The 27,520-nt window shown below is 50.1% G+C and overlaps 1 protein-coding gene across 2 annotated transcripts in view; it reads left to right on the forward strand.

Annotated features, from left to right (window-relative positions):
* Positions 1 to 17,892, forward strand: part of ANKRD11 (ankyrin repeat domain containing 11) — a 171,693-nt gene extending 153,801 nt beyond the window's left edge. For both annotated transcript variants that reach the window (XM_063141247.1, XM_063141248.1), the window contains exons 9-13: positions 732 to 7,477; positions 10,337 to 10,435; positions 10,560 to 10,703; positions 12,022 to 12,114; positions 16,568 to 17,892. In XM_063141247.1, the coding sequence (XP_062997317.1) occupies positions 732 to 7,477; positions 10,337 to 10,435; positions 10,560 to 10,703; positions 12,022 to 12,114; positions 16,568 to 16,753 (7,268 nt within the window). In that variant the 3' untranslated portion in view covers positions 16,754 to 17,892. The remainder of the gene's footprint in view (positions 1 to 731; positions 7,478 to 10,336; positions 10,436 to 10,559; positions 10,704 to 12,021; positions 12,115 to 16,567) is intronic.
* Positions 17,893 to 27,520: the final 9,628 nt, after the last annotated feature.

A 27,520-nucleotide genomic window follows, 5' to 3' on the forward strand; every position in this document is an offset into this window, starting at 1 on the left:
GGAGGGGCTCTGAGCTAAGAACGTCTGTGTCCTGGAACATCTCTCACATCTGCCATGAACGTTTTGAGTGCTCTTATGCAAGTAACTGCTGTCTTTGCTCCGGCCCTTCATTTATGACAGAGGGATAATCGCAGGGCTACCTTACAGGAACGTTGCAAGAGTGACTGAGACCATTACGCTGAAGCCCTTTAAAACACTATATAAATATTAAGTCGTGCAGTTGAGGTATTTTTAATGGTGAAGTTCTCGGGTGCATTAGGAATGGGGCCTTCGCTCCCTTGTAGAGAGGTTGGGTGCGGAGCATGACCAGTGGTCGAGTGTTTTCTAAGAGAAAAGAGAAGCCAGCCCTTGAGAGGAGGGGAATGGATGCGCTGTTTATCTGATAACAGATTGACACTGCAGATGTCTGGCTGTGCTGGAACTCCTGGATCTGGTCCCCTTTGAAACACATGGACGCTACACACAGCAGCAGCTCTTACTGGATTTGCACCCTCTCTGCCCAGATGCTCCAAATGGATTCCTGCCCTTGACTCCCTGCGCGGCTTTGGCCTTTTATTCCAGAGGACCCCTCAGACCGCCGTGTAGGTAGAGCAGCCCCAGCTGTGCTTTGCACATGGAAGATAGATTATCCATTCAGGTATTGTGAGCAGGTTTCTGCAGAGAACAAGGCTAGCTCAGGGTGGCAGCAGGTGCCACGCCCTCACCCTTTCTTTGTGCTCTTGTTTTTCCAGAAAGCTCGGAAGAGGAAGACGCTCCTTCGTTTGCGCCGTCCAGTTCCGTTGACGGCAATAACACGGACTCTGAGTTCGAGAAAGGCCTGAAGCACAAGGCCAAGAGCCAGGAGCCCCCCAAAGCCATCACCACGCCCGTGAAGGACGAGTACGAGTTCGACGAGGACGACGAGCAGGACAGGGTCCCGCCAGTCGACGATAAACATCTGCTGAAAAAGGATTACAGGAAAGAGACTAAAGCAAATAGTTTTATCTCCATCCCCAAGATGGAAGTGAAAACCTATACTAAAAACAGCACAACTACACCAAAGAAAGCGGCCCATCGCATCCTTTCAGACACATCGGATGAAGAGGACAGCAGCATCGCCCTGGGGGCCGGGGAAAAGCTGCGGCTGACGACCCATTCCATTCCACCCAGCAGCAAGGCTCGAGAACCGTCCAATGCCAAGCAGCAGAAAGAGAAAAGCAAAGTGAAGAAGAAACGAAAGAAGGAGGCAAAGGGCAAAGAGGTCCGGTTTGGCAAAAAAAATGACAAGTTTTGTTCTTCTGAGTCAGAAAGCGAAAATCTGGAGAGTGAAGAGGATGACAGAGACTCTGTACAAAGCACTACTTGTGTAAAGGACTCTAGGCTGGTGTTAAAGGAGTCATCCTTGTTTAATTCCCTTTCTGCGTCCTCTGGCTCTTCCCATGGGAGTTTGGGGTCTCAGAAGCATAACCCGCCCCTCACAGATCAGCACTCCAAGCACTGGAGGACAGACAATTGGAAAACCGTCTCCTCTCCGGCCTGGTCAGATGTCAGTTCCTTATCGGATTCTACAAGGACAAGGTTGACCAGTGAGTCGGATTATACGTCCGAGGACTCAAGCGTGGCCTCGCTAAAGCCTGTGAGGAAGAAGCAGGAGCCCAAGAAGCGAGCTCAACGTGGGGCTGCTGCTGTAGTGGTGGTGGAGAAGAAGAATTCATTCCATGCCAGTGCTGATGGAGCTATTCCAAAGCTGGACAAGGAGGGGAAGGTTGTAAAAAAGCATAAAACAAAACACAAACACAAAAACAAAGAGAGGGGCCAGTGTCCGGCCGCCCAAGACATTAAGATAATGAAAGCCTTTTCGTTTGACTATGAGGACTCTAAGCAGAAGTCTGAAAAGTCTTTGATTGTAGAGACTGAAAGTCCCGTTGAGAACAAGCTCAAAGTGCTAAAGCACGAGAGGGAGCACTTCAAGAAGGAAGACAAATTTCTGAAAACTAAATCCGAAGAGAAGGAATGGCTGTTTAAAGATGAGGCTGGGAAAAACTCCAAAGAGGAGAAATCCTTGAAAAAAGCCAAGGAGGCAAGTAAAGATGTCAGTAAATCTTTCAGAGAAGAAAAGACCAGCAGATTGGAAAAAGAGAAATCCATAAAGGAGAAATCTCCCAAAGAGGAGAAGCCTCGGATGCACAAGGAGGAGCGGAAGAAAAAATCCAAGGACAAGACCGAAAAGTTCAAGTCCGAAAAGAAAAATGACCCAAAGGAGGAAAAACCAGCAAAACCAGAGAAAGAGAGGGCCTCCAAAGAGGAGAAAGAGAAATGTAAAAAAGACAAAGGTTACAGAGAGGAGTCCGGTTTTGAAGAGTTCAGTAATAAAAACCAGTTTCTGGATAACGAGGAAACGAAGTTCAGCCTCTCCGATGATCAGCAAGATCGTTGGTTTTCAGACTTGTCCTCTGATTCTTCTTTTGACTTCAAAGGAGACGATAGCTGGGATTCGCCGGTGACAGACTACAGGGAAATTAAAAATGACACTGTGGTAAAACTCATAATGGAAACGGTGAAGGACGAAATGAAAGACAAGAAGCGGGAGAGTAAAGCAAAAGACAAGAGGGAGTACAGCGAGAAGCGCAGCGAAAAAGACCCTTTTCTGAAAAAGAAAGAGAGAGAATACGTGGAGCGGAACTCTGACAAGAAAAAGGACCAAATTGAGAAGCATAAAGGAATTCCCAGTTATCTGCCTGAAAAGAAAAGGAAGGATTCTGCTGAAAGCTTTAAAGAAAGGAAAGAAAAGGATAGCAGTGAAATTAACAGAGAGAGAAGAGAATTGTCCGATAGTTCTAAGGACCGAAAAGACGTTAAGATAAAGCAAGAGGAATCCTATAGGGATGAATTTAAAGACTATGGCTGTGAAACTTTTTTCAAAGAAAAATCTGATCCTGAATTTAGTGGGAAAAACATGGAGACCTGGGAAAGGCATCATTCAGGGAAGGAGAAGAAGGATGTGTCAGAGAAGGACAAGAAAGAAAAATTAAAAGCAGAAAAATACAAGGAAAAATCCAAAGTGGAGGACAAAGAGAGGAATGAGAAGGCCCTGCCTGAAAAAAACCAGAAGGATAAAGAATTGGATAAAGGCTTTAAAGAGAAGAAAGATACAAAGGAGAAATATAAAGATCCTCATAACAAAGATAAAGAGAGGAAGACTTCCTTGGACCAGGTTAAAGAAAAGAAGGAAAAGAACTTTTCTGGGGATAGAGAGGACTTCCACGAGAGGAGGGATGAGAAAAAAGGCAGGGAGAGAACTTGGTATAACATCTTGGACATCTTCACTGATGAAAGTGAGGATGAGAAGGATGACTACAGCCTGAGTGGATTCAAACTGGGAGAGAGCATCGGGAGTGAAATGCATCGCATGGACAGTCTGCAAGACAAAGATGATGGAATGATAGCTGAGAGAGACCTTTATGTCCCTGACAAGCACAGGAAATATTCCTCTGATAGGCAGCATTCTACTGAGAAGCAGAAAGACAAAGAGTCCAAAGAGAAGAAGAAGGAGAAAGGACTCTCAGAAGGTGGGAAGGAGAAAAAAGAAAAGAGCTCCTTTGAAAAACACAAAGAGAAGAAGGACAAAGACTCAGGGGAGAAGTACAAAGACAGGAAAGAAAGAACCTCAGTAGACTCTGTCCAAGAAAGGAGGAGCAAGCAGAAGCTCCCTGAAAAGCTGGAAAAGAAACACATTGGGGAAGAAAAGGTCAAAAGCAGGCATAAAGAAAAGCTGGATAAGGAGTATACCAAGGAAAAACGCTCTTCAAAAAGCGGAGAAGCAGAGAAGAGCATGCTGGAGAAACTAGAGGAAGAAGCCCTCAACGAATATAGAGATGACTCCAATGATAAAATCAGTGAGATTTCTTCCGATAGCTTCACAGACAGAGGGCAAGAGCCAGCGCTCACCAGTCTCTTTGAGTCTTCCAACCTTTCTCTTGCGGATGCCTCTGAGGAGAAGTTTAAGGAGTCCTTGCCTTTGCCTTGCTTGCCAGATAAACTCAAGGAGAAGGAGAGGCACAGGCATTCCTCGTCCTCATCAAAGAAAAGCCACGAAAAGGAAAAAGCAAAGAAAGAGAAAACAGAGAAAAAAGATAGAACAGATGACAAAGATTCCGGCAACAGAAAGGATTCCGCTCAGTATGAGAAGGACTTTGCGATGGACGGAGAAGGCTTTGGCATTTCGTATGCCACAAAAACAGAGGCTGAAGAAGAACTGGACAAAAACATGGAATATTTGTTTCCTGAAAAAAAGGACAAGAATGAGTCGGAGAGAGAACTTCCAAAGAAGGCAGAAAAAGATAAAACTTATGGCTCCAACACAGTTAGCATAACCAAAGAGAAGAAAAAGCGAGACCGGCACAAAGAGAAATGGAAAGACGAGAGAGAGAAGCATAGAGACAAACACACTGATGGGTTCTTCAAGCACCACAAGGAGGAGCAGAAGTCTGCCAAAGACAAAGAGAGCTCTCAAGTGATCATTCTGAAGGATAAATCTAAAGAGGAACAGCCCAAATTTAACGATCTCAAAGTGAAGGATCGACTCAAGGAAAATCAGGAAAAAGACAAAGTCGAGTGTCTTAAAATGAGCAATGGGAATGATAAAATTACCTTACCCAAAGAGAGCAGCAAGAAAGACATCCGGCCAAGGGAAAAGCTTTTGGGAGACGGTGACCTGATGATGACCAGCTTTGAGCGGATGTTGAGCCAAAAAGACCTTGAGATTGAAGAGCGCCACAAGAGGCACAAAGAGAGAATGAAACAGATGGAGAAGATGAGGCATCGGTCTGGAGACCCCAAATTAAAAGACAAAGTCAAGGCCAGTGAGGACGTGCGCAAGCGGAGTCTGGATCTGACTGCAAAGAAACCACTGGTGCTCGACACTCAGTTGAAGGACAAAAAACTCAAAGATGTAGGCCCACTGACTCCCATAGTGTCCCCCGATAACAAGACCCAGCCTGCTGTGGGGGTAGATTCCAAGGACTGGATAGCTGGCCCCCAACTGAAGGAAATTTTACCTGCGTCTCCGAGGCCAGATCAGAGCAGGCCAACTGGGGTTCCAACGCCAGCGTCCGTTGTTTCTTGCCCAAGCTACGAAGAGGTGATGCAGACGCCAAGGACTCCGTCTTGCAGCAATGAAGATTACACAGACCTGATGTTTGACTGTGCTGACTCCCAACATTCACTGCCCATCTCCACCATGTCCATGAATGCTTGTTCTCCCTCCTTTTTTGACAGGTACTCCAATCCTTCAAGCGGATTCCCCGAAAACCCCAGCCAGACCCCGACGAGGACTGTTCCCTCCACAAACCTTCACCGTTCAATGTCTGTGGATATCCGAAGAGCACCAGAAGAAGAGTTCAGCGTTGGGGACAAATTTTTTAGGCAGCAAAGTGTCCCGGCCACGTCTAATTACGATTCTCCAGTTCAGCACTTGATGGAGGAGAAAGCGCCTCTTCCCTCCGTTCCCATAGAAAAATTCCCATGTTTGTCTCCAGAATATTATTCTCCAGACTATGGAGTCGCATCTCCTAAAGTGGAGGCATTGCATTGCATGCCGGGAGCAGCGGGCAACGTTGTCCAGTCCCCCGAAAGTGTATTTTCTGGATTGCAAGCCAAATCTTCCCCTTCTCATAGAGACGAGCTGCTTGCCCCTTCCGTTGAAAGTGCTCTCCCGGCAGATCTTGGCCTGCCTTTGGATGCCACAGAAGAGCAGCAAGCCACTGCCTCCATTATGCCCCCTGAGTCCAGCTTCTTGCCACCCATTGAGGAGAATGAGTTTGACCCGGCCATTCCGGAACAGGACAGTGCTGAGTGGGAGGAGAACACTCCAAAAGGAAACCTGGATCCTCCTGTGCTGCCCAGTTTAATTGGTAATCCTTCTGACCAACCCATCAGTTGGTCGGTGGGATCAGAGCTGCTCATTAAATCTCCTCAGCGGTGCCCTGATTCTCCGAAGCCTTTCTGTTCTCCAGACGCCGCCCATCCCCCACCTGTGCCCTTCGTTTCTGCAGATGCCCTGTATCCCAGCTCCCCCGTGTCGTACCCGCTCTCAGTGATGGAACCAGGGCTCGATAAGGTAAAGGAAGATGCCGAAGCAGCCATTCCAACAGAAATCGTGGCTGCAGAACAGCAGGCTCCGTACGCAGATTCCCCTGCTAGAATAGACACTTTCTTCAGTCATGGCAAGCCTGTCCCAGAAGAGGCCTCGGACATGCCATTGCAGTCGGCCAGCCTGCCGGCGGAATCCCAGGTGGAGGCTGTTAACGCTCTTGAAAAGAATTACCTGGAGAACGGCACCATTGCTACTGTAAATCCAGAGGAGCAAGTTGCATGGCCTGACCCATTCACAAATTCGGAAGATGACTTGGACTTGGGTCCGTTCTCTTTACCAGAATTGCCGCTTCCAACAAAAGATGTTCCAGAGGTTGAAATGGCAGAGGCAGCTGAGGAAGGCCATGCAGCAGCTTCAGAAACCATCAGTACAGCAGTGCTTGTGGATGTCGGCGGGTCTTTGGGTTCTACAAATCAACAGGAGGAGCCAGCTCTGGACCAACAGAACTTCCTACCTGGGGAGCCAGAACCGCAGGCTGATGAGCAGAAGTCGGACGAGATTTCGCTAGACGTTGTGCCGGAAGCATCGAGTGCCCCAGAGCAGAAGACGGTGGAAGAATCAGAGACGCCCCCAAATACTCAGGAGGCAACGTCAGCGGGCCTTGCTCCGTTGGAGACCAAGGAGGCAGAAGCGGATTGTGAAGAACTCCCCTCCGCTCCTCTTACGTCAGACAGTGGTTCTCAAGCCAGCTTGAGCCAAGAAAACCGGACTGAGAGCACTGATGTTCAAGATGTGGCAGCAGCTAAGGGCGCCACCCAGGCCCCTTCCTCCCAGGCTGAGGTGCTGCAAGGAAGTACCCAGGTAGAAGCCACAGAACCAGCACCGAAACCGGCTCCCGAAACCCCGAAGCCTCCCAAAATAGAAGAGATCCCACAACGGATCACCAGGAACCGAGCCCAGATGCTTGCCAATCAAAACAAACAGAACGCCGCTGCTTCCGAGAAAGAGTTCCCTCCTGCTTCCGCTCCTTCCACGCGGGCAAAGGGGCGGGCCACCGAGGAGGAAGACACCCAGGCGCAGCACCCACGGAAACGGCGGTTCCAGCGCTCGAACCAGCAGCTGCAGCAGCAAATCAACACCTCCACGCAGCAGACACGGGAGATGATCCAGCAGACCCTGGCCGCGATTGTGGACGCCATCAAGTTGGACGACATTGAGCCGTACCACAGCGACCGGTCCAACCCGTATTTTGAGTACCTACAGATCAGGAAGAAGATCGAGGAGAAGCGGAAAATCCTCTGCTACATCACTCCCCAGGCCCCCCAGTGTTACGCGGAGTACGTCACCTACACGGGCTCCTATCTGCTGGATGGCAAACCTTTAAGCAAGCTGCACATTCCAGTGGTGAGTCACCTTGCAGCGTTTGCTCTCCTTGCTGCCTTCGTAAGCTGTGCAAGTGCGGAAATGCTTCAGCCAGTGTGAGAACAAACTTCTCCCCCTCCCCCAGCAATATCTACCCTTCCTGCATCACAGGGGCCTACTGCAAAGGTATTACTGGACCCAGTTATTTCAGTGGAGACCCCCAGATCAAGCGGTGAAGTTGGATATGCTGCCGGGGGGGGGGGGGGGAGGAAGGCTCCAACCTTCCTCCCCCTTTCTCTGACCTGATGCCACTGAGACACTCATGACAAGCTCAGACTGGTGCGCGACCTGCCCTGGCAAAGACGGGGATCCAGCAGGAAAGTTGAGGCCTGTGAAGAGGTTGGCCCCAGAGTATAGCAGCTCCCCTTAGCCATTTGGAAGGCGCAGCTGAGTGCCCGACCAGCTAGTGATGACGTGTTTGCAGAATGGCGTGTGAGAATGAAAATGCAAGATAGAACATCGGAAGCTGCCTTACGTCCAGTCAGACCACGGGTCCATCCAGCCCAGTGTTGTCGCTGTTGGCTGGCAGGATTTGAGGCAGCGCCCATTCCTCATTGTACCTGGAGATGCCGGGGATGAACCTGGGACCTTCTGCTTGCCAAGCCGGTGCTCTGCGACGCCCGCCTCCCCCCTCTCCCTAAAATTGTAGATCCACACGGAGAGCAGATCCCAACCTAGGGATAGCTTGGTGGTAAAGCCCTCCCTGTAGCTTTGCATGCAGAAGTTCCCAGGTTCAGCCCATGGCCTCCAGGTATGGCCGGGAAAGTTCCTTGTCTGAAACCCTGGAGCACTGCTGCTAGGACTGAGCTAGTTGCCCCAGTGGCCTGACTCAATATAAGGCAGTTTCCATTGATTCTACGAGTCTGAGTAAGAGTCTAAGACAGCGGTTCTCAACCTGTGGGTCGCGGCCCCTTTGGGGGTCGAACGACCCTTTCACAGGCGTCACCTAAGACCATCAGAAAACACATATTGTTTTTGTGATTAATCACTATGCCTTAATTATGTTCAATTTGTAACAATGAAAATACATCCTGCATATCAGATATTTACATTACGATTCATAACAGTAGCAAAATTACAGTTATGAAGTAGCAATGAAAATAATTTTATGGTTGGGGGTCACCACAACATGAGGAACTGTATTAAAGGGTCGTGGCATTAGGAAGGTTGAGAACCACTGGTCTAAGAAGAGCCCAGATGTTGGATCAGACCAAGGGTTCGTCCAGTCCAGCATTCTGTTCACGCAGCAGCCAGAAGCAGGACATGAGTGCAGCAACACCCTCCTGCCCATGTTCCCCAGCAACTGGTGTACACAGGCATGCTGCCTCTGATACTGGAGGTAGCAGGTAGCCATCAGGACTCGCAGCCTTGTGTCTAGTACAAATAGATGGAAATCAACGCAATAAACAGAACAGAAGCTTATAGAAATAACTCTCCGGATCAGCCGGCTGGCCTGAAGTAGGGGCAGAGGCTTTGCTGGTAGTGATGGAGATGCTTTGCTTTCAGCCTGCCCTCCTGCGGCTTCTTGGCTGCATTCCTTGCACTCTGCAACCAGGGAGTGTGCAGGTACAAATGTACCTGCTGGGAGATATGGACTCCTAGGCTCTAAAGGAGCTAAACTCAATCCTCAGTATTGCGCTGGCTTCTCTACCCGGTTGAAACTAAGAGGCAAGTACCAGGCTGTGCGCACAGTAGAGCCGAATTCCTTACAAGGATGCACGTAGGAAGCGTCCCAGTCAGCTGGTTGAGGAGGCGGCAGCGTTTCGCTGCTCGCTCTGTGATGCAGCCATCAGTCCCCCCACGCGTGCTCCTTTCTTCAGCGCGGAGAGGGCCCCAGCGTTTGGGCAGCTCCAGGATGTGCGGAAAGACCATCCCTGCCTCCCTCTGGGTAGCGCAGGGGTTCCCAGACCTTGGCCCAGAAAGCAGCCGCCCAGGCCTTTCCAGATAAAGGAGCAAAGGGTTCCGCTCTGGATGTTCTCCTGTGCCCTCACTTTAGGAGCAAGGATGGAGGTGTGGTTTCATTGACATCCCACCCCTGGCTGTTGCGCCGACCATGGTTTTAAGTGGGGAGAGGAAGGAATCAAGCCATCCCAATGGCCATTGCCTCCTTAGGGAGAGCCTCTTTAAGCTTGAAGCAGCGTTCCACAACCCGGTGCCCTCTAGACGTGTTGGACTACAGCTCCCATAAGCACCCAGCGGTGCTGGCAGAGGGCAGGGGGATTGTAGTCCAACAGAGCTGGAGACCGCCAGGTTGGGAAGGCTGATGCAGAGAGGTACCAGTGCGAAGCGGGCGAGGCAGGGGCCTGGAGGAAGTAGGTCATGGGTTAGAAAGTCGGCTCCCGCTCAGAACGCCACATAAATGATGAACAGCCTCTCGGTTCGAGGATCAGGAAAAGCCTCTCCGGGGAGCCTGGCGGTTCTCCCGCCTTCAAGAGCAGGGCGTAAATGGCCCAATGGGTTCTCTGCTGCCGGAGCGAGATGGCAATCGCTTCCCAAGCGGCACCTTGTTAGGCAGGTTCAAAGCGCTGCCGCTTCCCTGCTTTCCACGCTGCCGCTGAAACAGCCAGACGGTTGGCATGTGTGGGAGGGAGGGAGTGTCTGTGCCCAAAAGGTGAGCAGGAAGGATACGCGAGACGTGTAGCCCCAGCTGCGTCCTGCTTTGTAAACAGAGCTCTGTTTGGAGCGAAGGCGCCCGTGGCTGGGTCCCGACCTCGCTGCAGCAGGAAACTCAGGCTGCTCCGGGTGCTGCTCGAATGTGAACAGATCCGTCCCTTGGAAACAGAGGCGGTGCGGAAACTGCTCCAGCTTTGTGACTGTTTTCCTGCTTTCTGTATATTTCAGATTGCGCCCCCTCCGTCATTGGCAGAGCCTCTCAAGGAGCTTTTCAAGCAGCAGGAAGCGGTCCGTGGCAAGCTGCGTCTCCAGCACAGCATCGAGCGGGTAACAGCCAGCGCTCGGCCCTCCAAAGGCTCCCGGCGGGCGGGGGGGGGGGGAGTCCTTCCGCACCACCCTTGAGGAACATGGTGCCTTTTGCTCCCTGGTAATTCTCCCCTCCTCTCTCCAGGAGAAGCTGATTGTGTCATGTGAACAGGAGATTTTGAGGGTGCATTGTCGGGCAGCAAGGACAATAGCCAATCAAGCCGTTCCCTTCAGCGCGTGCACCATGCTTCTGGACTCGGAGGTGTACAACATGCCTCTGGAAAATCAGGTCTGGGCCTGTCTTCGGGTGGCCATCTTTCTCTCTGGGTTCTTCCCTACAGGTGTCTGGAATTGCAAGGTGACAATGAATGGATGAGGCAGAGGTGATGCTTTTCTCACCTAGGTGACTCTGACTTCATCACTCGTGCATTGGCCTTGGGCCAGGCGGCGCCACCGCCACCGCCACCGCCGCCCTTTTCCCCCCCTTTAATATTTTTTACTTTGGCTGGGTTCTGCAAAGGACAGTGGAGGTGTTGGGATGGGTGGGTGGGGCAGGGGCTGCCACATACTTGAGGAACAGTGCAGGCAGATCCTGTTGATCAACACCAAATCAGCCTCACGCTGCCTGGCTTTGGTCATTCTTTTTGGCACCTCCGCAGAAGAAAAGAAAACCCTGCAAAACTTCTCGACTGTGAAAAAGAAAGCTCTGTGCCTCAGCCTGCAAGATCATCCCCCTTCTCTCTCCCCCCCCCCATATACAGAGCTTAGTGCAAGCAAAAGTCTGAAGGCTTAGAGCTGTAAACGAGTCAGACTTGAGCACCCAGTGCAGCAAAAGAAAAACGTAAAAGCAGCTGCAGCTGTTCAGAGCCGTGACAGCAGCACCTCCTGCTGGCCACGTACTTTGAGGCGTCTCTGCTCGCTTGCCATAAACCTGTCATTTCAGTGGGAAGCAAAGTGCTGCATTGCAGACGTCATTCCCCATGCAGTAGGCACGATAAGGGGAATTTATTAGCTATCCATCGTATTGATCCTCTGCATTGATTTAAAGCTCACCAGTCCCCAGCACACACACAAAAAAGAAAAATGGTTGCTGCCACGTACTACATAAGAAGAGTCCGAAGGTCCACAAGGAGGACATGAGTGCAGCACCCCCCTCCCACCCATGCCCCCCAACGACTGGTGAACATAGGCCTGCTGCCTCTGGTACTGGAAGCAGCACGTAGCCGTCCGGGCTAGTAGCTGTTGATAGCCTTCTCCAAGCTAAACAGTCTCAGCTATTGTAACCTTCTCTCATAGCGGAGTTGCTCAGGCCCCTTGGTCATTTTAGTTGATCAGTACTAGGTGCTGGGGATGGGGGGGAAGTTCAACTCAAGAGATCTTGGGATGAGATTGAGGGTTCCTCACTCACTCACTCACTCAATCAAATAAGAATTGGGTTTACGAAAATAGCAGTTCTGTAAAAGTGAGGTGTGGGTGGGTGAGTGAGAGAGAGAAGAGAGAGGGGAAGACAGACAGAAAGACAGAGAGAAACAGAAACGAACTGAAATCTTATTCTGGTCTGTATTTGGCTCCTGCCAACTTGCCTTGCTCCTCTCTCTCTCTCTCAGGGAGATGAAAACAAATCCGTCAGAGATCGTTTCAACGCTCGCCAGTTCATTTCCTGGTTGCAGGATGTGGATGACAAGTATGACCGGATGAAGGTGAGTGGTGAAGCCTTGACGACCGCACTTGGGGGATTTGGAAACTCCCCTCACACCCACACCCACACCCCCCCTAGAGTTCTGTGCGTTTTAGGAAAGAAGGTTGGGTGGGAGATCCAGACTTGCCCTGAGGCAGGTGAGTTCAGGCCATCGTCTGCTATGGGCTTGGGAGGCAGCAAGCCTTCCTGTCTGAAACGTGGGATGATTTTCACCCAAAGGAGTGTGGGGTGGAAATGCTTTCTCTCTAATGTCAGTGCGCACCCATGGGCAGTGCTGCACCCACAGAGAACTCCCACAGCGCTGGCGAGGGCCGGCCTCATGCAAGGCCCTCTCAGCCCTCTAAAAACCCGGCATCTGGACGCGCTTCAAGAGGAACCACTGGCGCGGCTCTGGTCACCCACCGCCTTCATTTCTCCAGCATGCCTTTGGGCCCATGTGCTTCGAAGAGGGCCTGGTAAAAATGGTTAGACAGCAGAGGGCACAAAGTCAGATGGGGACTGGGAGGAGGAGATTGGAGTGAGCAGGATTTGGTGGAGGGGGGAAATGGGTTGGCACGGGGGTCAGCGGAGCGAGGGAAAGAAGCAGTGGATTCCAAAGAGAGAATGGGGGCGGGGGACAGGATGGGAGAGAATGGGGTTTTCAGGAGAGAGAAAGGGGGCGCACGTGCACAGATATGACAGATCCAGTCAAGCACATCCTCAGGGTGATTTCTACATTGGATCTCCCCTCCCCCTAACGATTGGATCTCAGATTACACCTGTCTTCAGGGATGAAAGGTAAAAACCACCTATCTGGCACGTCCTACCTTGCCTATGATGCAAGGTAGATTCATATGGATTCCCACGATCTTTACTGGGAAACCCCCCCCCCCTCATCACCACCATCCAATTATAGGTCACCTCTGTGTCCCCTGATGTGTTCTGTGATTTGACTGGTGGCTTGGTTGGTATCCTGCCTTTAAAAAAAACCGTGAAGATCCACGAGGATCCATGTTTTTGTGCCATGGCGGCTGGCACACGGCGTTGGCAAGCGCTGGATCCCTAGCTGTTACCGGAACAATCTGTAGACACCAGTTTAAGCTTTAATTTGATGGTGGCTTTGGTGGACTCCCATGTAGAATATCATGCAGATTCATGATGATCTGTTTTTCATGTACTAGAATCTGCCATCCATAGCCGCCGCCCCCCCCCCCCCATTTTCAAAGTTCCAAAAGTGCCCAGGGGGCCCTGCTCACATATCCCATCAGGCACATCTCAAGTGCAGATGCTGCAGGAGCTGGGCACAGTCACATCGCACTGTGAAGGGGCCTTGATCTTTATCGGGGTCTGCATCTCCCTGTAGACTGAAGATTCACAATTCCCTTGTTCATTGATGAGCGGAAAGGTTCCGGAGCTCCTCTGGCTGGCCCCTTCTGTTCCTCTGTTCCCCTCCTGTCTCCTTTCACACCCCATTCTGCTGTGTTTATTTATTTATTACATTTATATACCGCCCCATAGCCAAAGCTCTCTGGGCGGTTTACAAAAGTTTTTTAAAAAGTGGACATTAAAAAGTATACAAAATTTAAAACCATCAAAATATATAAAAACAACTGTATATATCCATTTTAAACAACAACAGCTCCGGGGTCCATTAAAAAAACAAACTTTGCATATGTTGTTAAATGCTGTTAAATGCCTGGGAGAAGTGAAAGGTCTTCTAAGTACTTGTGCCAGGTTAGTCTGCCACGCAGCCATCTGCCACCTTCCTTGGCAGGGTCAGGTGACCCTTTTCTCTGCCCACAGGTGTCGGTTCTACGTGGTGGGGGGCGGGGGGGAGGAGTGCAGGCCCTCCCCAGTTCACGTTACTTTCCGCCACCCTTCCAAATAAGCATTGCAAAAGCTTTGCCCAGTTACAAATGAGGAACAGCCTCTCCTTTGATTCCTTCCCATTCAGTGAGCTGTTTTTCTTATTAGACTCTGAAATATACAGAAAGCAAAGTAGGTGATAAGTGACTGAAAACATTTACATTTCTGATAATGGGCTGTTTACGAAGCTTAGAAAATTTCGTTTACTAATGGCTCATTGCCTATTTACCGTTTTGAAAGCAGCCTGTTATCAGCAGTACAAATGGTTTCAGTCACTTATAACCTAGTTTGTAGGTTCTCCCCACCCCACCCCGCCCCTCATGCTTTTTGCTGTGTTTGTTTGGAGCTTGAAAACTCGCTAATCCGTCCTACTTGGCATCCTTTCATTGTTCTTGGGGGAAGCACATCCTTTTCACTCAAGGCATGTCAGCAAAGGAGAAATGCATCCCCTAAAGATGTCGCCCGCTTGCCTACGGTTTTTATAAGTACTTGTATTTATTTATTTATTTTTAAAAATAGCTCTGTCATTTATAAAAAAAACCAATCAAAAGGTTTTTAGACATTGCACCCCTAACCCTTGCCTTATTCCTAAATTGGTCCAAGAAGAGAGATAATTTTAGCTGCTTCGTAGTCCTCTAACACAGCAGCAAGTTTCGGATTACCTTTTTTACTCTCTACGACAGCTCTCTCCTCAAACAGGTGCTCTCTAGATGTTCTGAGTACAGCAAGGCCTCTGGTCAGGGATGAGGCGAGCTGTAATCTAAAATATCTGGAAGGTGCCAGGTTGGGAAAGGCTGCTCTAAGGTGAACAGGTGCTCCACGACCCTGCTGTGTACATGAGAATAGAACTAAGGAGCAGTAATCAGCAGCAGCAGGCACAAAGATGGTTAAAACAGTCGGATAATTTAAATAATAAAAGCCCATTGAATGGGAAACCTAGAGCTAAAAGGCACCTCAGTGGTCACCCAGTTCAGCCCCTTTGCCAGTGCAGGAAATCCATGTCTACATCGTGCTGGTATTAGGCCCTTCAGCCTCCACTGAATAGCCTCTGACGAAGGAGAAATCGCCACCTTCCGAGGCAAGTATGTCCCACTGTTAAACGGCTCGTACCTTCAGAAAGTTCTCCCTAATTTTTAGTCTAAATTGTTTTACTTGTAATTTGAACCTGTTGGAGCAACAGGGAACAAGTTTGCTCCTTCATCTATGTGAGCCCCTTTAGAAAATACTTTTGGAACGTGAGAACATCAGAAGGGCCCTGATGCGGGATCAGACCGAGAGTCCACCTAGTCCTGCACTCTGTTCACACAGTGGCCAAGCAGCTGTCCCCTAGGGACCCACAAAGCAGGACACAGTGCAACAGCATCCTCCCACCCATGTTCCCCAGCAACTGGTGCATATAGGCTTACTGCCTCAGATACTAAAGGTAGCTCTTATCCCATCCTATCAATTTCCCCAGGCTAAACGTACTAACTCCTTCACTGAGATTAAAAACATCTTCAACAGACTTCTACAACCTCAAAGCAAAGGGAACCATCACAGGGAGGTTTGACAGTTTGGGATTACCCTGTACCCTTCTCTCCTGTAAGGCTGGGCAGAAGAATATTTGTTTATTTATTTATTAAATTTATATACCGCCCCATAGCCGAAGCTCTCTGGGCAGTTTACAAAAGTTAAAAACAGTGGACATTAAAAAAAAAAGTATACAAAATTTAAAACCATCAAAAATATAAAAACAACAGAATAAAACAGTATCCATTTTAAACAACAACAGTTCTGGGGCCCATTAAAAAAAAAATTCGGCATATGTTGTTAAATGCTGTTAAATGCCTGGAAGAAGAGAAAAGTCTTATTTATTTATCACATTTCTATACTGCCCAATAGCCGAAGCTCTCTGGGCGGTTCACAAAAATTAAAATCATATTAAGACAATCAACAGGTTAAAAGCACAAATACACAATACAATATAAAAAGCACAACCAGAATAAAAACCACGCAGCAAAATTGATATAAAATTAAAATACAGAGTTAAAACAGTAAAATTTAAATTTAAGTTAAAATTAAGTGTTAAAATACTGGGAGAATAAAAAGGTCTTCAGCTGGCAACGAAAGGAGTACAGTGTAGGCGCCAGGCGGACCTCTCTGGGTTTCTTGACCTGGCGCTGAAAATATAACAATGTTAGCTCCAGACGAGCCTCATTAGGGAGATCATTCCATAATTGGGGGGCCACCACCGAGAAGGCCCTCTCCCTTGTTGCCATCCTCCGAGCTTCCCTCGGAGTAGGGACTCGGAGGAGGACCTTAGATGTTGAGCGCAGTGTGTGGGTAGGTTCATGTCGGGAGAGGCGTTCCGTCAGGTATTGTGGTCCCAAGCCGTGGAAGGCTTTATAGGTTAAAACCAGCACCTTGAATCGGGCTTGGAAACGTATAGGATTTGACTGTAGAAGAGGGGCCTCGGGGGTTGATCTTAAGACGTGGGCAGGCTCTTGCGAAGGGAGGTGTTTCGTGGCTGAGTCCTGGGCCGCTGAGGGTTTTTGTTGGCCGTGGCCGGCACTTTGCCTGCACCCCTCTCCTCCCACACTCACCGTGCTTTGCTTTCTGTTCTGGTCCAGACGTGCCTGCTGATGCGGCAGCAACACGAAGCCGCGGCCTTGAATGCCGTGCAGCGCATGGAGTGGCAGCTGAAAGTCCAGGAGCTGGACCCCGCCGGACACAAATCGCTCTGTGTGAACGAGGTGCCCTCGTTTTACGTGCCAATGGTGGACGTGAACGATGACTTTGTGCTCTTGCCGGCATGACAGTATCAAGCCTGGAGACACTCTCACTGCAAACTGGCACGGGTGGGTGCCCCCCACCCCACCCCCCCGAGGATGGGCGCAGGTGCTCACACACACCCCAACCGCTTGCTGATGAATCCCTAGTCAGATGAGGAGGAGGCAGAAAACCAACGAGGAAACCTACGGCACTTTCTACACACCGCCTCCCTGCGCACCAGGCAGCAGCGGGAGCAGGAGAAGGGGAGGCGGTGGCGGCGGCCGCGCTCCTTTCACACCAGGCGCTGTGGCGGAAGGCAGGCGGGCGGGCGGGCAGGCGAGGCGGGCAGCCTGCGCACAGCGAGCGTGTACAGGACTGGCAGGAGGACGAGAGACCGGTGGGCGCAGGGGGCAGGAGCAATCCTGGGACACTCTCCCTGCACCGCGTCAGCCGCCGAGCGGGCGAGGCGCCGGGGGCCGTTGGCACACGCACCACCACAGCCGTTCCAAGCGCTTTGATTCTTCCATGGGCCTGTGGGCGGATCTGGCTTCGGAGAAGCTGCGGGGCGAAACCACCGGGCGGGAGGGTGGGTTCCCTGGGGGACGGGACGGGGGAGATCTTTAATTTCTTGCTGCATCCAGGCTACAGTCAAATCCGTTGATAAGGAAAGCACCCGGCCAGGCCCTGAAGGTGGCAGAAAAAGGGGGAAGAAAGAGCCACGCCACTGAACCGGAGACCCAGGACGCGTTCCAGGTAACCCATCAGAACCGTGGGGAGGCAGCAGGTACCTGAACCTGTACAATAACGTAGGTGTCGCAGAGCAAGGACTTTGCGATTCTGTTTTTAAATGGAGTAAAATCCGTATGGTTTATATATATATATATATAAATATATATATAAATATATATATATATTTTTCCTTTAATCTTGGGCATTTTGTTTCTCTTTCGGAGAACATAACTTGAAAAGAAGAAAAAGATACACACTACAAGAGCCAATACTCGTATAAAGAGAAATTGTATCCCATAAAAGTTGTACAGTTTTATATACATTAACAATGTACTTTTTGCTGCCTTCTAGATAATTTATTTTGCAACACATTACTGCACAGTTGTAAATAACTTATGTACTGTAACATCACTTTCAGTCATGTGTAAAGAAATAAATAAATTAATTAAAATTACCTTTGTATGTATAGTTCACCCTAGGCAGCGTTCCCCTCCTCCCCCGCTCCTCGCCCCCCCAGGGGGGGGAAAGCCCCTCCCCTCCCACCCGAGGGCCGAAGGGGTCCTGCGGCTGTGTCGATCTTGGGCCCGCAGAACAGGCAGGGCGTCTCCAGAGCACGGCGGCGGCTCCTCGCGTTCTCAGACCATCCTCTTTTGCTTGCTTTCCCCCCTATCAGAGCTTGAAGCCGCACAACAGATTAAAAGCAGGGTTGCTTTGGAAGGACTTATGCTAACTGTTGGGACCTAGAGGGATGAGACATCGGCTCTCGGCACATGCAGGAGGCAAGAAGCCTGCTTCCCTCATGACCGCCGTCTGGACTGAATCGAGGCCCCCGCTGCGGGGGGGAGGGAGAACGGAGAGCAGCTGTAGCAGTTTCCGAAAGCAAAGCCTTCAGGTGTGGCGGAAGGGCTCTGATGCTTCATCAGGCCGTGCCTGGGAGCAGCCCCCAACCCAGAATGCTGTTTGAGAGAGGGCAAGCCAGCCAGGACAGGAGGCTGCGGAAGCCCCAGGGGGTTTCTGGTCCATCATTTCTCGGTGCAAGTTGTTGATCATCTGCTGGAACTTTGAAAAAGGTCTTGAGTGGGCGTCCCAGTGCTCTCACGCGGCCCTCCCCTTGTTGATGGAGGCCTTCTTGATCATCCACTGCTGTGTTGGTCAGCAAGCCAGAGCGCCGTTTGCGAGATGCAGCCAGAGTATTCCTGAGACGGGCTAACGAAAAACTTTTAAAAGGGAAAGGCACGCTCCTTCCTCCTCCTGAACTTGTGTCAGGAGAGTGTTTTCTTGTTTTGCGGGCTTGCATCATTCCCAGTTTTATAATTGCCTTCTGATGTTGCCTTTGTTCTGCCTGTACTTGGAACAGGTGCAGAAAACCATCTTGAGCGCCTGTGATCTGCCAAGTAGCGGATTCCAGGCATACAAATGGGTGTGTGGCCAGACAGCCACACTCTCGGCGAGGTGGCGGCTAGCGGCAGGGCGAAGCCATATCCCCAAAGAGACATGAGGCAGGAGCCAGTTTATGGAGGCCAGTGAGGACTCTGGCGCTTAAGGAGAGGTTTTATTCCTGAATCTGTGTTTCAGAAATAATGCTTTGGCTTTGTCGGGTCCCTGTATTAGCAGAGAAGATGGTTTCATTGCTCCTGTGGTTTGGGGATTTTGGCTCCTACATTTGAAGGCAGAAGCACTGTGGTACAGAGAACATGTGTGTGTGTGTGTTACGTGTGCTGCGTGTGCACCTCTGCCAGGGAAAGGGATGTAACCCCGTTGGTCTGGTTCTGCCCTCCCCCCCCACCCCCCACACAGAATGAGGGCAGAACGCTGGCTGAGTGGCTCCTCCTCTCTGTGGCGTGGCGTTCTCTGAGAGGCCTTTGGTGTTTCGCATCTTCTGTGAGTAGAGAGGCCCGTCGCTTGGCCCAGCTGTCGCTGCGTAACACACCGCCTCCCCAAATTCCAGCCAGCGGAAGCCCTAGCGAAGGGCAGCTGCAGAAGGGCTGCCGTGTGAGCTGCTTAGCAGTGCCCAGCTCTTGGCACACGTCCATGGGCGTGCACAGCCTCGCACTTGGTGAGTGCTAGATGTGGCAAAGCGTGTACCTCTGTCAAAAGCCGTTCCCTTCAGTGGCTGGTCAGCCTGGGCCAGCTTGAGAGGGGAGTTCCTTTTGCCCGTTAAAATTCTGGATCAGACCAGCTGCTCCCCTGGCACTGCCCTCCTTGTGTCCAGCGTGAATCACAAGTTAGCAACTTGATACCTGTAAAATCCCTTCTCTGGGAGACTGGGGTGAAGGGGGGGGGGGCGTTAACAAGCCATCAACCCTGTGTTACCCTGCGGCAGCAAAGGTGCCTTTTGGAATGCAGTTTAACGGAGGGATATTTTAGAGGGAAGGAACGCTCTCATCTTAGCAGAGGGAGGCTGCCAGGATGGTTGGTTGGTTGGTTTTGTAAACCTTTACAGAGCAGGTCTGCAAAATTCTTCTCTTCTCTTTTCTTGCAAGTGCGAACTTGTACAAATCTCACTACCATTCTCTCCTGGGAAACAGTTGCTGCTGCTGTAAACCTCTTACTCGCTTCTCTGCTTTGCCCTAAGTCTGGAGAGCGCCTTTATGCCTCCGCAGCCCACCCCCCTGCCCTTGGTCAGAAATCTGGGGTTTGGCATCAATTTCTAACATCGGTGGGGTCACGGCTTGACTTTTGGGAGAGGGCATCGCAGGCCCAGGGCACCTGGGCTGCACCCACCTCCCTCGGCCATCTGGCCTCCTCTGGCCCTGTGGTGCGCAGTGCGTTCCCCCGCCCTCCTCCAGTTCCCTGGCTTGTGGCCGATCAGACCTTCACCAAAGCAAGCCGCTTCGGGCTGTTGACTACGCGCAGTTCGCGTCTTCCGCAGCGTGTGCCCGTGTGCGAGGAGAGACTTTGCATCTAAGCCCTTGAAGTTGCGGTGCTTGAGAATCTTCGGGGTGGGTGGGTGGCGTGGGGTGTTTTCGGCCCAAAGAAACACTCGTTGCATTTCATGCTGGGTTTGCACAGGACAATCGGAAAGCGCTGTGCAGTCCCCCGTCCCACCCCCTGCCCCATTCAGAGCTGGGAGAAGGGATGGCTGGTTTAGCTCGCTTACCCTGCTCAGAACGTGCAAAAGGACGCCTTCTTTCTGAACCCACGTGGGAGGAGACGCACCCCTGTGTGGCGATGCTTAAGCCCTGCTTGTTTCCTTTACTTCCTTTGATGGCCATTGATGAAAGGACTTTCTAAAGCCCCATGTTTAAACCCAGGATAATGGCAGGAGCCTAACGTCACACCCTCTGTTGATTTGGACGTCTGTGTAAATTCCCCTCCTTGTTAAAATGCTTCTACCAGGCAGTGTATATATACATGTAAATAACTCTCACAGGTCAGTTCTCTCCCCCTTCTATTTGTACTAGTGCAACTTGCGTAGAATGTGGGGTTAAAACAGCGGCAGGGTGCGTTGTCTGTAATGTAACAATGTAATTTTTTTTTACCAATGTAGTTTGTGTACATATTGTTTGGCAGTGCTGGTGCTGCCGCAGCCCCCACACCCCCACCCACCCCGCCACCACACCGGCTGTCCTTTGGCTGTACAACTTCCTGCAGAAAGAGACAAAGTGAATACAGATGTTATTTTCTACAGTTGCATGTACAGAGAGAAGCGCAGAGATGCTGTTGTCCCTCAAGAGATAATGTTCATAAATAAATTTTTCTAAAAAAAACAAGCAGCGTCTCTTACGGGCTCTTAATTTCTCCTGCTTTGCATGGGTGTTTCTGCTTGCATCCCCTTGGAGAGGGGCAACTCATCTTGTTCAGACATCCAGGGCTTGTACTCCACATAACTCCACATTCAAGAAGGATGCAGGCAAGCTGGAGCGTGCTCAGAGGAGGGCAACCAGGATGATCAGGGGTCTGGAAACAAAGCCCTAGGAAGAGAGACTGAAAGAACTGGGCATGTTTAGTCTGGAGAAGAGAAGACTGAGGGGGAGACATGAGAGCACTCTTCAAATACTAGAAAGGTTGTTACACAGAGGAAGGCCAGGATCTTTTCCAAATCATCTCAGAATGCAGGATATAGAATACAGGGCTCAAGTTACAGGAAGTCAGATTCCGTCTGGACATCAGGAAAAACTTCCTGAGTGTTAGAGCAGTATGACAATGGAACCAATTACCTAGGGAGGTTATGGTCTCTCTCACACTGGAGGCATTCCAGAGGTAGCTGGACAGCCATCTGTCAGGGATGCTTTAAGGTGGATTTCTGTCTTGAGCAGGGGGTTGTACTCGATGGCCTTAGAGGCCCCTTCCAATTCTACCCTATTCTAGGATTCTACTCTTGTACTACTAGTCCTGGTACATGTCTTTTTTTATGGAGGGGGAACTGAGAATGACCTGTGTCCATGTCTTGGGTGAGGTCTGAACCCAAATCCCCAACATTCAGCTCTGTCTCCATTAATACACAAACTTCCATCTTTGGCAGGCAAGGCAAATGTTTGCCTCCATCCTACTGAATATCTCAGGGAGAGTAGGGAGAAAGCTCAGTGGGTAGAAAGTTCAACCCCCGGCATCTCCAGGCAGTGCAAGGAAAGACACCACCTTGCCTGACACCATGGAGAGACATTGCTGCCAGTCAGTGTTGACAATATTGGGCTAGACAGACCAAGGGTCTGACTTGATGCAAGGCTGTTTCCTATGTATTTTAGTCCAACCTCCTCCTGTGTGATAAGGATCATCAAACCCAAAGATCAACTAATCTTGATCTACATCCCTCTTTGCCTGCTTGCCTGCCTTTCCCTGTGTTGTGACTAGTGGAAACAGAACGGATAACAAATAATTAGCCATCGTTATGCAAATTTACACATGTGCTTTTAACCATATAAAATGCACGGCCTTGAATATAAGCTGCTGTCTTGTGCTTTAATCTTGCAATAACTGCCCTGAGCTTTCATGAACAGGGCAATAATAATACATAGTAGATTTATACCACAAGTTTTTATTAAAGAAGTTAACGTAAACCAGCACCACGTCTGGGAAGGGAAATGAACCAGAAATGGCAGGCCTGATATGGCTTGGGAAGGCAAATCATTTTAAAGGACTTAACACTAGCTTCTGTGGTTAACTTCTAAAGCAAACCAAAACCATTGCATGCAATTCAGGCCAACACAAAGGTGAGAAGCTCTCAGGGGCCATGTTCTCCCTCCCCCCCAATGCCAACCTATTTTAGCTGACAGCCACTCACTCAGCCTTCGGAGAAGTATGTCAACCTCTTAGGATGAGGGGGGGGAACTGCACAAAAGCCAGGAAGCTACAAAACTATCAGTGGTCAAATAAAGGCGGGGTGGAACCAGGGGAAGGGGACATGGCCACCGAGACGCCTGGAGGGCTGGATTGAGACCTAGGTTAGGGTTGGGGAGGCACAGCTCTGTCAAGGCCCCGGTTCCTGCCTGGGTAGCCCAGTCTCTAACCCGGGGCTTAACTCTTAACACTCACATGCCACTGAGACGTCCCTCCAGCCACTCAAAAGTCACCGTACAAGCCGTCCTGGTGGCCCACTCAGTCTGCCCAGCACGGCTAAGCTTTACCGAGGCCCCGGTTTCTGCCAGGGGAGCCATGCCTGGGCAGGCACCCAGGGAGGTGATGCAGTTCCCTGGGAAGAGAGGTCCAGGGCTGCTGAAGCAATGAATTCCGTAGGTCTATTCTGAGCTGAATGGAAGAAGTACATCCCTCCTACTCCTGTGCATGGTTGATGTGCGGAATAAGGCTTCTAATCTGCCTATGTAATTATTGCAAACACAAAACCACAAATACTGGCAGGAGTGTTGCCAAGCACTTAAAAGATCTGCATAGAAGCATGCATGCATGCAAATGAAGAAATCATTAGTAGGGTATATTTAAATTTACAGGAGATAAAGCCAGCCAATTAATGTCTCGCATAAACCCATCTCAATTAAAATGCATTCTTCAATTAATTTGCACTCTGGCCCAGATAATCCCAAACCAATGGAAAAACTTCATTGCCATGGTTTTAAATGTATGTGTATATTGTACGTTTTTGTGGCTTTTAAATTTTGTATATTGTTTTTAAGTGTTTTTATCTTATGTGAACCGCCTAGAGAGCTTCGGCTACGGGGCAGTATACAAAGGAAATAAATAAAATAAAGGGGAAGGGTTTTTGAGGGGGTGGGGCATGTCGGAAGGGAAGAATTAACCTCTCCACCCCAGCTGCAATCCCCCTGGAAAATTGCTTCCTGCATGGCAATTAAACCGAGATAAAAACCTTCCACTGGAACCAATGGTGGTCATTTAGTGGCTCTGTGGAATAGGTCCGGGGCTCTGTGGGAAAGTGTCCTGGCTTCATGGGTGTGGAGGCGCAAATTCAGGTTCTTGAGTTCCTGACAGTCGAAATGAGTGTAGGGCAAACCTGAGGTTTCCACCACTTGGTGTCGCCAGAGACTCGCAGCAGCCAGTCTGAGCGCCTGCCCAGCACTGTCCTGGTCAACCCTGGCCGAAATTCCAGCTACTTTTCAAAACCCCTCTGCGGACGACAAGTGGTCACACGGGTCCCCAAGAAGGATGGCAGCAGCAGGTGCTGTAGAGGCACCCAACTATTTAGGCATTTGCTCTGACAAAGAAGTACACTGGAGGCTGCCAGAGACTGAGTCAGAGACCCTTGGTCTCTGTAGGCCTGTATTGTTGAAACCAACTGGTAGAATTTCAGCCAGGAGTTTTTCCAGCCCTACCTGGAGATGCTGCCGGGAATTGAACCTGTGACCTTCTGCATGCAAAGCAAGGGCTCTCTGCCATGGAGCTACAGTGAAAGTACTCCCTTAGGGTTCGCTGGTGCTTGCGGGGGAAACACAAGAATATGTGGACAATCTTGCTATTCTGGAAACATGATGAATTTGTGTCGCTTCCCAAGTACAAGGCCAGGAGGCGATTCTGTTTGCAACTTTTGCACCTGTCCTTCCTCAAAGGGCCCTTTTGTCCACACCATTCCCCTGTGAGGTACGTTTACTTTGGCCTTGGCTGCAAAGATTACAAAAGGGCTCTTTCTTCCATTTCATCATCAGGAAGAATGAACGTTCGTGGCTTAAGGCACTCAGGATTTTGCAAGATGGTTAAGGGAGGATCATGATGCAACGGTCACCTTCAGAAATTGCCCCATGTAAAAACCACAAGAACTTCTTGCAAGTCCTAGGGAAGAGGGGAAGGACAGAGGGGACATTTTCAGGGGGAGTAGGCTGAAAGGACAGACGGAAGGGTCACGTAAAGCCAAACAAAGAAAATGCTTCCATTTGGAACATGGCAGGGGCATCGTTGATTATTTGTCTGAAGGATTTCACCCGTGCTCTTCAGCTGAAGACTCCCAGAGCAGCTAACATAAAAATGAATAACTCCACAGTCCCTACCCACGGGATCACGGTCTAAAAGGCATGACACAAGAGAAAAAAGGGATGCGGAGGGAAAAGGAAAACAAGGACATCAGAAAAAAACTTCCTATTAGAGCAGTGCAACAATGGAACCCATGACATAGGGAGGTCGTAGGCTCTGCCACACTAGAGGCCTTCAAGAGGCAGCTGGACAGCCATCTGTCAGGTGTGCTTTGAGGTGGATTCCTGCACTGAGCAGGGGGTTGGACTCGATGGCCTTAGAGGCCCCTTCCAACTCTACTATGATTCTATGAAGTAAACACAGGCACGGATTCTGAATGTTATATGGGCCTTCCAATGGGCAGCTGGAACAGAAACAGTTCAGACTAAAGAGGGGCCACGTGGGGCTGGCCCTGCTTCTCATCTTTCCATCCGCCATCACCAGATGGGCTGGCTGCTGCTAGATAGTTCCGGGGAAGGGAACATCTGCCTGCAGAGACCCCACAATTCCGCACACCACACGTCAAAGAATCTCAGATTCCAGTGTCAGAAAAATGCCCCATCTGAATTCTTGGAGAGGTGCTTCTGGCCAGATTAGGTCATTAACCACGCTAGCTGGGGATGATAGAAGGTGCAGTCCAACATCTCCAGAGGGCGCCAAGTTGGGGAAAGCTGCAACAGATGGTCTGACTCATGGGTCAGTTGCTTTACTTAAGAGAACTTCAGCTCAAGTCCCAGGACCGGTCACACCTGTTGGCTACCACTATCAAAAGCTGGGGTGATGTTTAAATGGGTGGAATTATTAACCCATGAACACAGTTTTGCAGGGCCTGGTTTTTCTGCTTCCTTTTGTCACATGCTGAGGATTAACATGGCCGGCTGTGATGTGAAGTGATCAGCTTGGGGAGACGATACCTGGTGGCCACGTAGAACCCCTGCTTCCCAGGTTCGATCCTCGGTATCTCTAGGAAGGGCTGGGAAAACTCCGGCCTGAAACCCTGGGGAGCCGTGGCTGCCAGTCCGTGTTGGCAATGCTGGAGTAGAGAGGCCAAGGCTCTGGCTCGGGATGGAATGTGCTACCACGAGGCGTAGCGTTGGCCACCAACTTGGACAGCTCTGAAAAGGGGATTAGACAAATTCATGGAGGAAGAGAAGGCTCTCCATGGCTATAATAATAATAATAATAATAATAATAATAATAATAATTATTATTATTATTATTTGTTACCCGCCTTTCCCTCCGGATCAAGGCGGGGTACAACACAAATGCAAATGCCATAAAATACATATAATTAAAAGATTCAAAACTAATACATCATTAAAAGCAGCACATTATTAAAAGGCATCTTAAAATTCAACTGGGTAGGCCGGCCGGAAGAGATCGGTCTTTATACCTTTCTTAAATGCTAAAAGACATTTAAATTGACAAGTCTACTCCGGCAGGACATTCCATAATCTGGGAGCGGCAGAGGAAAAGGTCCTCTGAGTAATAGTTGTCAGCCTTGTTTTTGTTGACTGGAGTAAATCCTTCCCAGAGGACCGGAGTGTGCGGGGCGGATTGTACGGGAGAGGGCGATCCCGCAGGTAGCCTGGACCCAAGCCATGTAGGGCTTTAAAGGTGATAACCAACACTTTATATTTCGCCCAGAAACTAATTGACAGCCAATGAAGAGATTTTAAAACTGGCATGAATGATGGCTATATGCAAACCCCAAGTTCAGAGGTAGAAGGTCTAGCAAAGCTAGTTCCTGGGACCACGAGCGGTGGTGCTGCTGTTCTGCTCACGGCCGGCTGGTGGACTTCCCAGTGGGACATCTGTGGAACAGGACGATGGACTAGAGAGCTCTCTAGTGGGGTTCAGCATCGCTGTTCTATACCCCCCTAGAGATCTGCAGCAACTTGCTTGAGGGCACCTTGCTCCCCCAGCTGTTTAGGGGGGAATAGTAGGGGGGGCTACTTCTCACGGTAGGTGGGGGGGGCGGTTGAAGGCAAGTACAGCAGCGCCTGTCAAACCCTTTCCAATTAAATGTGAAGTGGGATTAAGTCACAGAAGTGGCTGATGGAAAGCTGTTTGACTGGAATGAGCGAGTTCTGCTCTGTTTATCTGGCTGAGCTTCTGCTGGAGCCCTAACATTTCCCCACCTCCTTTCCCAACTGCCCTCTCCCTGAGTAGGCAAATGCCCAGCCCAGCTGAGCCAACAATAAGAGCCCCATTACAGGCGAGGAGGGAGGAGGTGGCAGCACCTTGAACAAAAGGCCTTTTGATCAACAACAGCTCACCTCTACAAAGTTCCAACAGGTATGCAAGGTTAGCAGCTCTTTCAACTGCCTTAAGTGGGCAAAAAAGCCATTCCAAGAGCACCTCGCCTTCTCTGCCCATGTGCTCCCTAGACTCCAATATTCCAGAAACACCACCACCTAGGACAGCATTGCAACAGAGGGAACCCTCCCTCCCCCTTCTCCCCGCACTTGAAAGGAGAAGGAAAAGGTCAATGGGAAGGAAGCCAGGGAAGGCTAACAGGTTCCTGGATCACGTGACTCTGGGGCAAGGCGGTTCTGGAGAGCCTTCGGCTGCGGGTGATGGATTGCGTTGCAAGGTCTGTGCGTTTTTACGCCATAGCGGATGGGTGGGGGCTTTCTCCTCCTTTTAAAAAGCCACTGCAAATATCCACCTCCAGCAATTAGTCCTGCTGTACAGACTAGCATGGAAAACTCCCATCTAATAGG

The sequence above is a fragment of the Elgaria multicarinata genome, chromosome 14 (genome assembly GCF_023053635.1).
Source record: "Elgaria multicarinata webbii isolate HBS135686 ecotype San Diego chromosome 14, rElgMul1.1.pri, whole genome shotgun sequence".
NCBI lineage: Eukaryota > Metazoa > Chordata > Lepidosauria > Squamata > Anguidae > Elgaria > Elgaria multicarinata.